Source organism: Caenorhabditis remanei, chromosome IV, assembly GCF_010183535.1.
Source record: "Caenorhabditis remanei strain PX506 chromosome IV, whole genome shotgun sequence".
NCBI classification, from domain to species: Eukaryota; Metazoa; Nematoda; class Chromadorea; order Rhabditida; family Rhabditidae; genus Caenorhabditis; species Caenorhabditis remanei.
In genome coordinates this window covers 19,380,652-19,394,125 of record NC_071331.1, presented here as the reverse complement: position 1 = coordinate 19,394,125, position 13,474 = coordinate 19,380,652, and the positions used below count along the sequence as shown (strand labels likewise).

At 39.7% G+C, this 13,474-nt stretch overlaps 3 protein-coding genes across 3 annotated transcripts; 2 read left to right on the top strand and 1 right to left on the bottom strand.

Annotated features, from left to right (window-relative positions):
* Positions 1-254: 254 nt before the first annotated feature.
* Positions 255-1,205, bottom strand: GCK72_015251 (uncharacterized protein; the record flags this gene model as incomplete). The annotated part of the gene is made up of 1 exon (XM_053730731.1): positions 255-1,205. One exon carries the CDS (start codon positions 1,203-1,205, stop codon positions 255-257), a length of 951 nt encoding a protein of 316 aa, XP_053585503.1.
* A 7,708-nt stretch (positions 1,206-8,913) lies between these two features.
* Positions 8,914-11,271, top strand: GCK72_015250 (uncharacterized protein; the record flags this gene model as incomplete). The annotated part of the gene is made up of 6 exons (XM_053730730.1): positions 8,914-8,930; positions 8,980-9,254; positions 10,050-10,172; positions 10,227-10,339; positions 10,476-10,618; positions 11,091-11,271. The coding sequence occupies 6 exons, from the start codon at positions 8,914-8,916 to the stop codon at positions 11,269-11,271; spliced, it is 852 nt and encodes a 283-aa protein (XP_053585502.1).
* Positions 11,272-12,127: 856 nt separating this feature from the next.
* Positions 12,128-12,860, top strand: GCK72_015249 (uncharacterized protein; the record flags this gene model as incomplete). The annotated part of the gene is made up of 4 exons (XM_003093490.2): positions 12,128-12,203; positions 12,253-12,464; positions 12,508-12,622; positions 12,769-12,860. The coding sequence occupies 4 exons, from the start codon at positions 12,128-12,130 to the stop codon at positions 12,858-12,860; spliced, it is 495 nt and encodes a 164-aa protein (XP_003093538.2).
* Between the last annotated feature and the right edge of the window lie 614 nt (positions 12,861-13,474).

Sequence of the window (13,474 nt, the reverse complement as noted above, 5' to 3'; positions counted from 1 at the left end):
TGGGTTTTGTGTTCCAGAAATTGGTTGTTTTGTGTTCCAGAAATTGGTAGCTATAAATGATACAGAATAATCTATGATTAATCGATAGTCGATAATCGATAATGAATTTACATGATGACCGGTGTAACTGGGTGAACAGGGTTAGTAAAACGGAAACAACTAAAATAGAACGGGAACGGTAATTAATAAAACAGAAACAAATAACGTAGATTAACGGGAAAGGTAATTAGGTAATTTGACAACATGGACTGATCTCATCCTTCTTCTGGCTGACGTACTAGCACCGGTGGTCCATCCTCCTTCTCCTCCGCTCCCGCCGATATTCCTTGCGCTTCGGGCGTATCCACCAAGTACCTTTCGAGGCCAGCATCAGATCGCCATCTCCCACGCGCCTTGATCTCCTCCTTCGAAAATCCTTGTCGTTGCAAGTCGTTGGCGGCTCCTCGTCTCAATGAGTGGTGAGTCCCGTCTATCCCGAACTCCATCAGCTTCTTTTTAACTATGGAGCTTATCGCACTGGCCGAGAGCCCAGATCCGTTATTCAAATTTGAAAACAAATACTCACTCTTTTTCGATCGTAAAGATTCGCAAACTTTCCATCGCTTGAGGCGACAGTCCAAATCCGAACCATCCGGACAAGGAATGAACGTGCTTCGACCGAGTGCCTGTTGATCGTTCTTTGCTTTTCTCACTCGGATTTCCAAGATTCCATTAGTTTGAGTTAGGTCCGACCATTTCAGTTTCGCGGCTTCCTCAGCTCTCAGTAGCGCTTGATGAGACAGTAACAGAATCAATGTGTCTCTTTCACCTTTCTCATCGTTGTTCTTCGTTCCAGCGACAACTTGCAGCTCACTCCACGACACTGCTTTTGGTTGTTGCCTCGTCTGCACCTCTTTCCTCCGTGTGGCTCGAATCACATCTGCTGCCAGCTGACGTCCAACTTTTGACATTTCTGTGTTAGACATCTTGAATGCTGCCACGATTTTCGCCAGCGAACCCCCGCCCACCAACTCCGACCTGGATGCCAAGTATATCAGAGTGGATGTCTCGTTGAGTGGAAGACCGTTATTTTGTATCCACTTCCTTCTAGCGGCATTCTCTTTCAAGTAGTCCCGAGCTGTCGACGGTGCTTTTCCTTCCAGAGCCGCCCTAGCCAAAAATTCGATTGCCTTCACAAGGTTTCCTGGTCCGAGCGAGTTGACCATGTTTTTGACGAACGCCAACTTCTCTCCTTCTGCAAAAACTTATTATTCCTTTTCAGCCTTCTTGAACTGTCCTGCCCCTTTTTTCTCTCTCTCTCTCTCTTGTTCGTGTTCGTTGGGTCCGGGTGGGAGGGACGTTAACGAACACGTAGAATGAGGAAAAGATGACCGGCCCGCGCACAGCGTGGGTGGCTGTCGCGACGGGACCTTTTTCGCGTAAAAGTCTCTGCGCCTTTAAACCGTTTCTCGTCTACTCCTACTATAGTACTAGATTACCCTTCCCAAGAAAACAAATAATTCTCCCTCCCCATTCGGGTCGAGAGAATTAGTTTTCTTTGGTCCTAGGCTAAAAAGAGGAAAGTTGATTATTAACAATATTCGATATTACAGAATTTATTGGGTTTTGTGTTCCAGAAATTGGTAGAACACGCAAAGCCATTGGGCTAAAAAGAAAAATCGATAAATGCGAGCATGAATGGGGATCTGCAAAACTCTGAAGCCATTCTTTCTCCTCCCTGGGAGCCTCTACCTGGCGAAATAATTTTAGTATTAACCTTGAATATTCTACTATCTCTAATCTCCGGGATGAACACTCCCCGCTCGTTTACTAACGCTTGATATGAGGGATGTGTTTTCCACAAGGGCGCTGCTAAAATTCCTCTCAGTTTCTTCTGCCGCGCCACCCGCATTAGGCGTGGAATAAGAACAGGAGGAGGTACCCACCAAGCCAATCCGATAGATCCAGCTTTGTCAACATGCTCGAAGACGTCTGCGCCAAGAGTCCTTGGTTCTGGCAGCCTGGAAAAGAATAGCTCTGTTTTCGTGTTCTGTTCGTCTGCGAACCAGTCACATTTGACTTCACCCCATCTTGTTTGCGCCCACTCAAACGCCCAATTTTGCACTGCCCAGTCGTCATAATCGAAGTCTCTGCTAGCCTCATCCGCTTCCTTATTATGTTCTCTGGGAATCCAGATAAATTTCGCCTGGCCAATACTGCGCAAACTCTCCCATACTCTCTCAGCTACATTCTGTAGCGTCCTTCTCATTGAGCCTTTTCTCAAAATGATGACTGCTGCTTGGCTGTCTGTATGGATCAAAACTGCTCCTCTTTTCCACGACACCATTCTCTCTACTGCCATTAGCACGGCCCTCAACTCTCTCAGTGCGCTCGACTCATTCTGGAAACCTGTTCCTCCTAGTTCGGACATTCTCATCACTGTTTGTCCACTCCCGTTCTTCAACACTGCGCCGAGTCCCTCTGCAGATGCGTCGGTGAATAAAAACCACTGTGGTTCAAACTCTTCTTCCATGTCTCTTATCATGCCGCCGCTCTCTAGCTTTTCTTTCCAGAAATCCAATTCAGATATCTCACCTTCACTCAATTGTCGTCTTATCGATCCAGCTCTTTCGAGCCCGTCCGTCTCCTCTGCCACCACCGAAGCCATCTGTCGCTGACGACCAATCGCTTCGTGCCCTGCAACGATCGTCAATGATGACAAATAACCGCACATTTTCTGTCGGTCCAGGACCGACGGAGCCCGGCTCCTTTTTAACAACGAGATCTGATCTCGGAGAGAATTCTCTCTTTTCTCAGTCAATCTGACCGTTCTTTCTGCCAAGTCTCCTCTTATGCCCAGCCAAGTAAACTGTGCGCTTGGTTCCCAGTTGGACTTATCTTCTGCTACACACACTCCCGCCGCCTTCAAATCCTCTCTCACCATTCTCACCGCCCGCTCCGCTTCCTCTCTGGTTTTGGCTAAAATCAAGCCATCATCCAGATAAAGAAATATATTTATTCCCGCTGCTCTCCACCTTCCGACTAGGGGTCTAAAAATTTTTGTGAATAACCAGGGAGCTGTAGAGAGACCAAATGGGAGCGCGTTGAATTTCAGAAACGGAGAGGATGGAGGATCCGAAAGCGAAAATGCGAGCAAATCCGAAGACGCTTCGGAAATCTTAACATGGTGATACCCACTACGAAAATCAAAAGTAGCTGCATAACATGCTTCACTCAAAAACGGCCAGACCGTTTTCCAGTCCTCTTGCCTGAACCTGGCAGGCGATAACCCTTTATTTAGTTTGGACAGATCCAAGATTAGTCTCAATTTCTCACCATTTCTCGCCACTTGCAGCGGGCTAACGACCACCGGGCTCTCCGCCAACGACACGACACCTGTCTCGCGTAGTTTATTGATTTCTGTAATTACAAAATTTATATTATTCTTAGCCATCTTCCTCATTCCCTCTGGTGCGGGAAGAGGAAAATGTTTATCTAATGGAATTTCGTAACCGTTCTTTATTACCTCTAAAATCCAATGTTCTCTCGTTAACTCACACCAAAACTGTATATGCTCCGAGAGCCTGTTGGGGTATACCTTACCTGCCACGACCGCATTGGGTACTGTAGTGCCCAATTTGTCCGCAACTGAAGCATTGGATTTGAGAACGTTTTGGAACGTCTTCAGAAGTCGAGCTTCCACCGAACTGTCTTTTCGTCCCGAACGCTCTTTCACCTCCATGACCTCCTCTTTGCGAATAGGCTGAGAAATTGCGGACTCCGAATTGCCTTCCTCCGAAGCCCGCTGCTGGAAACCACTGTCTCCTCGCCGATCCTCTCTGACTCCTGGTGTCTCCTTGACCCATCAACTGAGCCAGTGCCATCAACTGCGCGTCCCCTGCACTGCTTCCCTCTCCACTCGTGACCGCCGCTATCGCTCGCAGTTTCTCCACATTCTTCAGAGCCGAGGGGTCTTTATCCAGCAACATCAGCTCTTGGTTTCTTCTTTTCAGCAGACCGACGACCTCCTCTGCAGCTTTCCCAAGGTCCGCCGCACCGTTATTCAGTATATTGATGACTTGGACATTTATTTCCGCTTGTTTCTGAAGGCCTTTTTGCGACAATTCCGGAACCTTCTCGTCTCCTTTTCTCATTGCGAGCAGCTCCGGAGCGATCATCTCCAGAAATTCGTCCTTGAACTGCCTCATTAGCTCCATTGAAAATGACCCAGTGGCGGGTACTTGTCCTTCGTCGGTCATCTTACTTTCTTGTCGACAATAAATGTTACGAATAGAGTCCAATATAACAATTGTTACGAAAACTTTACGCAAAAAATACGTAGAAATCGCTACCAACGTTAACGAACACGTAGAATGAGGAAAAGATGACCGGCCCGCGCACAGCGTGGCTGGCTGTCGCGACGGGACCTTTTTCGCGTAAAAGTCTCTGCGCCTTTAAACCGTTTCTCGTCTACTCCTACTATAGTACTAGATTACCCTTCCCAAGAAAACAAATAATTCTTTTTCGTGTTTTTCAAAGTTCTTGAGAAACATTTAAAACCGACGAGAAGGTATTGATATCACTGCTAGCAATTTCAGACAAACCAATCAATTCTCCACGAAACAGTGAAAAACTTTTTATCAAGATTTCTGATTATAATTACTGTTTCGAACAAACTGCTTATCAAACGCCAAAGGGTATTATCTGCTAAACCAACTACCAAGAATAGTGTAACCAGGTATTAAACAAATTCTACCAGTTTTCAAAAAATTTACATCACCTCCCTGAAACAGTGAAAAAGATGAAAATTAAAGTGGTAAGAGAAGTATATCACTCCAAAAGCAACATTCCGAGTTCAAACTGATATTGAAACAGTACAATTTTTAAGAATTTTCTCAATGAAAACACTGATAATTGTTTGATAAACTGTTCTCCTTACAGTGCAGTAAGATATACAGTTCAGTTGAAAATTGCGAACTTTGAGAGGGTGTTACGGTATCACTAATTGCAGCACAAAGTAAATTATGTATATTATCGGAATAAAAAAGTTCCGACATTTTTTACCGACGCGCAAGGTTCGCGCCACTGATCTCCGGGAACGCCCACTCATCATAAACATTTCTTCTGCAAGATCAGGGCACGGTTTCATTGATTTCGCGGGTTAAGTTTTGTTTAAAAATACAACTTTTAAAATAAAATTTGACCTATTTCCTTTAAAATTTGATCTGTTTTCTTCAAACTTCATGGTGGACACGGTGATTTTTTCTGTACATTAAATTTGGGTTTTTCTTCCATATTTTTGCTTCTCGCTAGGCCAACGGCCCCGTGAGGCGAATGCGCCCCGCCGGACAACGCAGTGTAATTTTCTCTGCCATAATCTTTTATCAGCTATATAAAAAATTAAAATCAAAATTTTCAAAAAACGCTTCCATAGGAAATTTTTATTTAGATCTATTTTTTGTAGAAAAAAATTCTAGTCGTTTTGATGCCTCTTTTATATAGAAAACGAGATTCTTCTGCAGTCACAATCGTCAGTGTTAATTTCTCTTCCACAAACTTTGATGAGGTTTTAAAAAAAACTGAATCCATAAATTGAAAAAACGCTTCCATAGGAAATTTTTATTTAGATCTAGTTTATGTAGAAAAAAATTCTAGTCGTTTTGATGCCTCCTTTATATAGAAAACGAGATTCTTTTGAAATTAAAACCTGATGGTCTAGTTTTTGAAATGGCCTAGATTTGAGGCAGCGCACGAAGAAGCTCATCTTTTACGTGTAATTTAACAAGGGAAAGAAATGGGGTTATGGGTCGAGATATATATCACTAGAACGGAAATTTTCCACTGATTTCAAATCTGTATTTCAATTTTTCAGAACGATTCTGTGAAAAAAGTTATTCAGGTTTTTGTGAGATCTCAGTAATAAAAATGGAAAAGTCACGGAAATCGTCCAAAAAGGTAATTCATTGGGATTGAAATGAGCCATAATGTGCTTCAAACGACGGGGAACATTTTCAGTCGTTTTTTTCGACGAATTCTGAAGTTTTTGGTGGCCAACCCATGGGCGAAAATTCGACCACTTTGTTTTTTGATTTTTATCTCAAAAACTGTTCTTGTGTGATTGTAAATGTAAATGGGAGTTAACAACAATTCATTTATCCGATTATCTCCTAGATGTCTTGAAATTGTTATTAGAATCGAGGTGAATTGAACATTAAAATGCACTTTTTACGCCTCTTTTCACCGAAGAACAGATGAGCACAGCTGAATTGTCAAATTTTAGATGTTTTCCACTTGAAACTTTCCGGTTTCATAACCTAAATCTCTTTTTCGAATGAATTTTGACCTTTCTTCCATTTTTTACATTCCAAACGAACACTTTTCATAAAACTTCCTCTGCAATTTATTAACCTCATTTTTCTGTGCCGCGGGGTTGCATCTTTCTGATTCCTTGGCCCCGCCCATTTTTCTGCGCCCCACGGGGCGAAAATTTGTCAACGGGAAATGTACAGAAAAAATCACCGTGGTGGAAATGAAATTTTAAAGGAAATAGGTCAAATTTTATTTTAAAAGTTGTATTTTTAAACAAAACTTCACCCGCGAAATCAATTAAACTGTGCCCTGATCTTGCAGAAGAAATGTTTATGATGAGTGGGCGTTCCCGGAGATCAGTGGCGCGAACCTTGCGCGTCGGTAAAAATTGTCGGAACTTTTTTATTCCGATAATAGACCATACAGAACAAAGGTATAGCTTCATTTTTGTGGTTGACAACTTTTTTGTACGGACACTCTCTAGAGAGTTACATATCGAAAAAGTAATTTCTCCCTCAAATCGACCAATTTCAGTGCAAAATAGAGTGATTTTTGACCTGTCCCCTTAAAATGACCATAACTCTCTAGGGAGTGTCCATACAAAAAAGTTGTAAACTACAAAAAATAATCTCTACCATTGTTCTGTATGGTTTATACATAACTTACTTTGTGCTGCGATTAGTGATACCGTAACACCCTCTCCAAAATGGACATTTTCAACTGGAAAATAGCAACTTGTATATCACACTGCACTATCATGTACACTAGGATTGATACTGAAAGATTTGATTTCAATTTAATGTTTCTACTGAAACAGTACATTTTATAGAGAAAATAAATTTTTTAGTTAAGATGTGTCCAACGGAAAAAAAGCTATTGTCCATTTTAAAGAATACATCTGAAACAGTATATTTTTTTACCTCCTCGCATTTTTCAAAATTCTGAAAAAATTGTTCTGTCTTCTGAGCCACGCATTACTTTGAAATGTTTTAAATATTAAAAAAAAACAACTGAAGTTACAAGATGAACACCTCAATTTCCATAAAAAATAATTATTGCTCTGCCGGATGACCCCAGCAGAGCGGTTCCAAAAGTTATAGTTGTTCAACGCATTCTTTCGAATGGTCGGAACTCCAGCGTACCTTGAGTAACTGGGTTAAAACCGACTAACACTGCGTTGTCTCACTTCTTATACGAATCTATGTACCGACATCAATCGAGGTCAGCGACGGGGTACGAGAGGGAGAGGCAGCGAGAGACGCAGACAATGGGAGTTGAGGTGTTTTTGCTGGAGTGGGGGGAAGGGGATAGGAGGACAGAGGTTTTTAATTATTTTAATTTGATACAATTTTTTAAAATTAATTATTTAATCAATCAATAAAAACTATCAAAGTTGAAAAATACAAGAATATGCACTTCTAAATATTGGAGGGTACATATTGGAGGGGACACAGTATATTGAATTGTGATTTGAGAAACGTTAAAGTTGTTAATTATTTAGTGAAATTGTTTCAAGTTTCAGATTTTTTTCTGTTTCAGTCTAGACACTAGACGTTATCCAATTAGTTATCATCTGATCTTTCTCGAATTTATTCAAACTTCTGAAAATAATAAGTTGGGGAATTATTTCTTTCCAGTCATCTGTTTCTTTTCCAGAATCAAATTTAGTCTCATAGATTATAAATTTCAAAAATATTGTGAGAGCACGTGAACGCAAAGAAAAATTCAAAATTCGAACTTCTTCAGATGAGGTAAATGGGTATGAAAAGTCCCTCGGAGATGGAATGTGAATAAAAACAATTCTGCTATAAAAACTCTCATATCATTTTCAAGAGGCATTTCCGAAATAAATCCATTATTTGTGAAACAGTAGAACTTAATTTTTTTGAGAGTTTGAGAATTGAAGTAGATATTAGCACGGCACTCCTCTTACTACCTCGCTCTATCGAAACCAAAGAACATTGTGTGCGAAATTGAGAGACTCAGAGAAAAAGAGACATTTTTCAAGGGGATTTCGGTGGAGCGCAGTTGTAAAAACTTAGCTGAAATAGTATTTTCACATTTGCTTTAATTTTTTTTAACGTAAAAGAATATATATGTCACTGATCACTACTGTATTTTCGAGAAAATAATAATTTTCCGAAACAGTAATATTTATATTCTTCAAAAAAAACTGTTTTTAATATAGAAATCCGAACAAGATATCAAATTGCACCATAAAAATTTCTGAATTTTTCTGAAAAATTTAAATATTTTGCTTGCTGAAATACTTTTTCAGTGCGAAATATTATAACGAATTGAGATTAGTTTTTTTTCTGAATGCCAGCATTTTGAATTTCCGCGAAAAGATGAGTGCATGAGAGAATCGACGTTTACCACTCTAATTCTTTCATAAAAATTTCATGAAACCGTAATATTTTTTAATCTGGAATTTTCCTAAAATTTTAATTTTTCCCCACGTGACCTCTCCTCCCATCCCCGATTATTTTCTAAATGTTTTCTAAAAAATGTTCCACGTCACAATTTAGTATTTCTCTAAGGGAACAACAATTCATTCTCATATTTATCGAATTCCTAATCGGCTCGAATTTGTTAAAAGAAAAACAGAATCGATTCGACCAAAAGATGGGAACAAATGGAGTGTGAGTTCGTTTTCTGGCGCGCCTTGGACGTTTTCCTGTATTCTTCCAGAGATTCCGAAAAGTTTCGCAAACAAATGACCGTCTCAAAATTATGCGGATTCCAAAAGGCGACCCGGATCCTCCCACTGACAATGAATCCCACGACGGAGGATGTTGAAGTGAAAGATGTGAAGATGACGACGTCGTTCGATGAGAAGGGAATTGCCACGAATTATTATAGTGTCACGTGGATTGATGTGGCTGAAAATAAGAAGGCGGACGACGGATTGGGACTGAAGAAGACGGTGTCGGCAACGAAGATTCAGGAGGGATTGAAGACTGGAAGTGAGTTGGGTGGATTCTGGAGGAAAATGAAGCATGAAAATGAGTGAATTATGCTTAGCAATCAACATAATCAGAATCCTTGCAAAATTCTGAACCCGCCCCTTTTTTTGAAAAATTGAAAAATGTTTACTCCGTGGCCCTAAACCGCAATGTCCGCAATCAGAAGGGGGAAACAGCGGCTAGGACTGCCTAATCTTTGAGGGAACATAACTTTCTTAGATGTAGAGATAGGAACCCGGTTTCTATCTCAAAATCACCGCGCGCTCAAGGGCTATCAGAATTATATACACATTAAATGTTTTTTTCAAACAAAAACCGGAAAATTCAGAGAGATCTAAAAGCATATCTGTAGAAGATAAGGTAGGCGTACAAGGTAAGCCTTTGGAGACGCGGCTTTCAAACTCTCTACAAATTTGGTTATAGGTATTTTTGAGTACAGGGAGTACATTTCTGCAGTCAAAACCTGCTAAATGTTTCTGTGAGCCGAGTTATGAGCTCCCAAACTGTTCATATAGTTAAGCTTTTTCACATGGAATTTCAAATCGGTTGCATATACGCCTCCGCGTAAGACCCCTCTTGTTAGAAAATGTTTTTAGTCAATTTTGTGGAATAAAGAGAGTTTTTAGTCAGAAACATTGAAGTTCACATTGAGAATAAGTGTTTTCTTTAGAATATTAGCTCATTGAGTTTTTGCTGTGAAAACTGCCTATTATGGCAAATTCTATCGAAATTGCCTACAAACTTTTTTCTGATAGCATTGCCAAAAACTTGAAACAGAATATTTTTCCCTTTCAGAAATCCAATGTGACGGACCATGCGGACAGAAAGTGAATCTCGCTGACGTTGTCCAATTCGGATGTGATCATATGATTTGTGATAAATGTCGTCGTTCACAGACGAGTAATGCTCTTTTCGATGGTGCGTATTAAATGTTACTGTTTCAAAAATTATTTATTTTTTTCACTGTTTCAGGTTCTCCCGGTTGTTGCCACGCGGAATGTCTCGAAAAAGCCACGCATGACGGTTTGAAACTGAGATCTGGACGTCGATTGGACTCTCTTGCCTCCTCGGTTTCCCTTCGTTCGGTAAGAGAGCGTTAAAGGCACGCCAGACGCATGTTACCCTTGACAACCAACTTTCGTTTTATGAAAAACATCTTTTGATGATACCAACCAATCTTCTCCACAATTTTTTGAAACAGAAAACATTTCAAATTTCCAGAACGACGGACCATGGGAAGTACTTGCCGTGCATGTTTGCATTGTGAAGAAGTTTGGAAACCACGTGTACCGTACCAAGTTAGATTACGAGTTCCCATCACAGACACGTATTGCCGAGTTGACCAAAGTGTTGGCTCCATATCAGTGAGTTTAGGGAGAAGATGGGCGGTTTTAAAATTTCTGGGGAAATTTTGTTCAGGAAGTATATGCGAATTCTTAATCAAGCGCTTTTTATTTCTACAGAACTATATTTCATGACTGAAACAGTAACTACAGAACATTTACTGTTTCACCATTATTTCTAAAGATTCAATGGAAAAATAATTTGTTGGTCGATTCATTAAGTATTAGAGCATGACACACTTCTTACAACCGCGCTCTACCGAAACAGAAGAAGTGAAATTGAGAGACTCAGAGAAAAAGAGACATTTTTCAAGAGGATTACGGTGGAGCGCAGTTGTAAGAACTGTGGCGAGCTGGTTTTTTTTTTTTAGGAATATTCCGATTTCAAAAATTTCCAAAAATACATTCAGACTGAGAGAAAGCGTAACGCAAAATCCCGTTTCTCCCAAACTTCCCCTCTGAAACAGTAAAAACTTTTTTTTTGAATTTTCAGTGAAACAATTGCCGACGGACGTGTCTACTACAGTATGCGTAGACCAAAGACGTGTGATGAGCTCTATCCGATTTCTCTGACTGACACGAACCTCCGTTTCTATCATCTATCCGAGTATAAACCGTTGAGATCTGGAAGAATGTATGTGATGGTGATTGGAGATGGAGTGCAACTCTATTAGGATACAATAATCGGAATTTCTTTGAATAATTATGAATGTTTTTGAATTGGATAATGAGGATTGGTCTTGTGCTGTTTATTGATCTAACAGGGAAAATTTTAAAGACATTTATCCAAATTTTCCGTTGAAACAGTAAATTTTTGGGTTGAAAAAGGAAGAAAAGGTGAGAACTGGTGAAGTTTTTCCATCAGCACTTCCATCAGATCCTTTTTCTTTGATAATCATCAGAAACAGTGAAAATTGTTCTTAATGGAAAACCAGTTATGACTATTCATCTTGTAACCCCGCAACCTGTAACCCCCGCAAAAAATAAACTTCCCATGCCGGGAATCGAACCCGGGCCGCGTGGGTGAAAACCACGAATCCTAACCACTAGACCACATGGGAGGACGGGAAAGAGCCGGTAGAGAGGTGTAGACATTACCAAGGCAGCAAGTGCAGACAACAATGCATTATGAAAAAGAAATTTCAGTTCTTCTGAAACAGTAACTTTTAAAACCGTGGGACATGCTGAACCAATACAAATGGTTTTTTGCTGAAACAGTGATTTTAGAACAATTTTAGAACAGGCTGACATCTTCCTTCTAGCTCCAGCTTCCAGCAGTTATGTGTATGCTTCTCTGTCCCCTCATTTCCGTCCTCCCATGTGGTCTAGTGGTTAGGATTCGTGGTTTTCACCCACGCGGCCCGGGTTCGATTCCCGGCATGGGAAGTTTCTTTTTTGGTATTTTCTGTTATGGTTTTCGATCATTATTTATACAAAATAACTGAAATGGAATAATTGACTATTCAATTGTATAATTAGTTGTTAGTTACACGAATCATTCGGAAACGGAATCATTCTGTTCTATTCCAAATGTTATCTTTTCTCCTGTTTTTACTGTTCCCTTCAGTAATCCAAACATGTTTGGTCATCAGATATTCAGAGCCACGTGAGATTTCTCTTTGAAGTAAAACTAATGAAAATGAATGAAATTCCAGCAAAATGTGAGTGTGAATGGACCGCGTTGACATCTTCAAACATTGAAGAATTCATCGGTCAAAGCTCATTTTATATTCAAAATATCACTGGAAAAGAGGTCAAAGCCCCACTTTCCACTGAAGACGATTGCAGTTTATCGATTTATTGCGATAAATGGAGTCTAGTTATAATGGATAAGAAGGGTTTCACTAACAATGGTTTCACTAGAATGGTTTCACTGAAATATTTTAATTACGGTTTCATTTTTGTTTCAGCTGGGAGAATATTCAGCAGATGCTCTCTGTGATCCGTATACTCAAAAATGGCGTGTGGATAATGGGGCGGAGCTAGTGACCTACGACGAGTTATACGGTGTTTGTGTGGATTACGGTGAGTTGGTAGATCAAATATCATTTTAAGAGTTTAGATGTTTTATAAAGTTCTAACAAGAATTTAAATTTGAGCAGTTCGTAACTTTGCTTGAACAGTTTGACCCATAAACATCAAAATATTAAAAAATTAAGCATTTTTTGCAGATTTCGAGACTACAACAACACGAAGAACGACTAGGAGAATAGTAACGGGCAACAACCCGCCAAGGCCGACTATAAATTTCAAACGGAAGTAAAAGATGGAAGAACGCCCATACCCTTTTTAATTTACTGTTTTTGTGAATCGATATGAATGAGTCAATATATAAATGTTTATATTTACTTGGTCGTTTTACAGGTTTTAATTTTTTTGCTTAAAAGCTTAAGGAAGCAAAAATTGGCTTTAGTGGAGAAAGTGAAACCTAGTAGCAAGTACACAAAAGTTCTGCAAAAGATGAAAAACAGTTAATTGGTCGTTTTTCAAATTTCCTATTGGATTTTGGCAAAAAATGATATCAAATGGCAGGTGATGATGCTCACAGCTTTTACCTGACATAAATAGAAAACAAATATTTTTTAAAAAGATCAGAGATATTGATAATGTTAAAGTCCCACCGTGTTTTTTTTCTTCAAATTTTTGTTTTTCAGAGGAACGTATACGGCTATAAATCGACAAAGGTTTCGGAAAAGTTCATTTTATAGAAAAGATGAAACAGAAACTTCCAAGCAACCATACATAAACTCAACATATTGAAATGTTCTCTTTACAACAATTACAGGAAGTCATTCATAAAAAATTTCATTATTTTTTAATTATTATAATTCATGCCATACAAACAGATAACCGAATGAACAAAGAATGAGATCAACA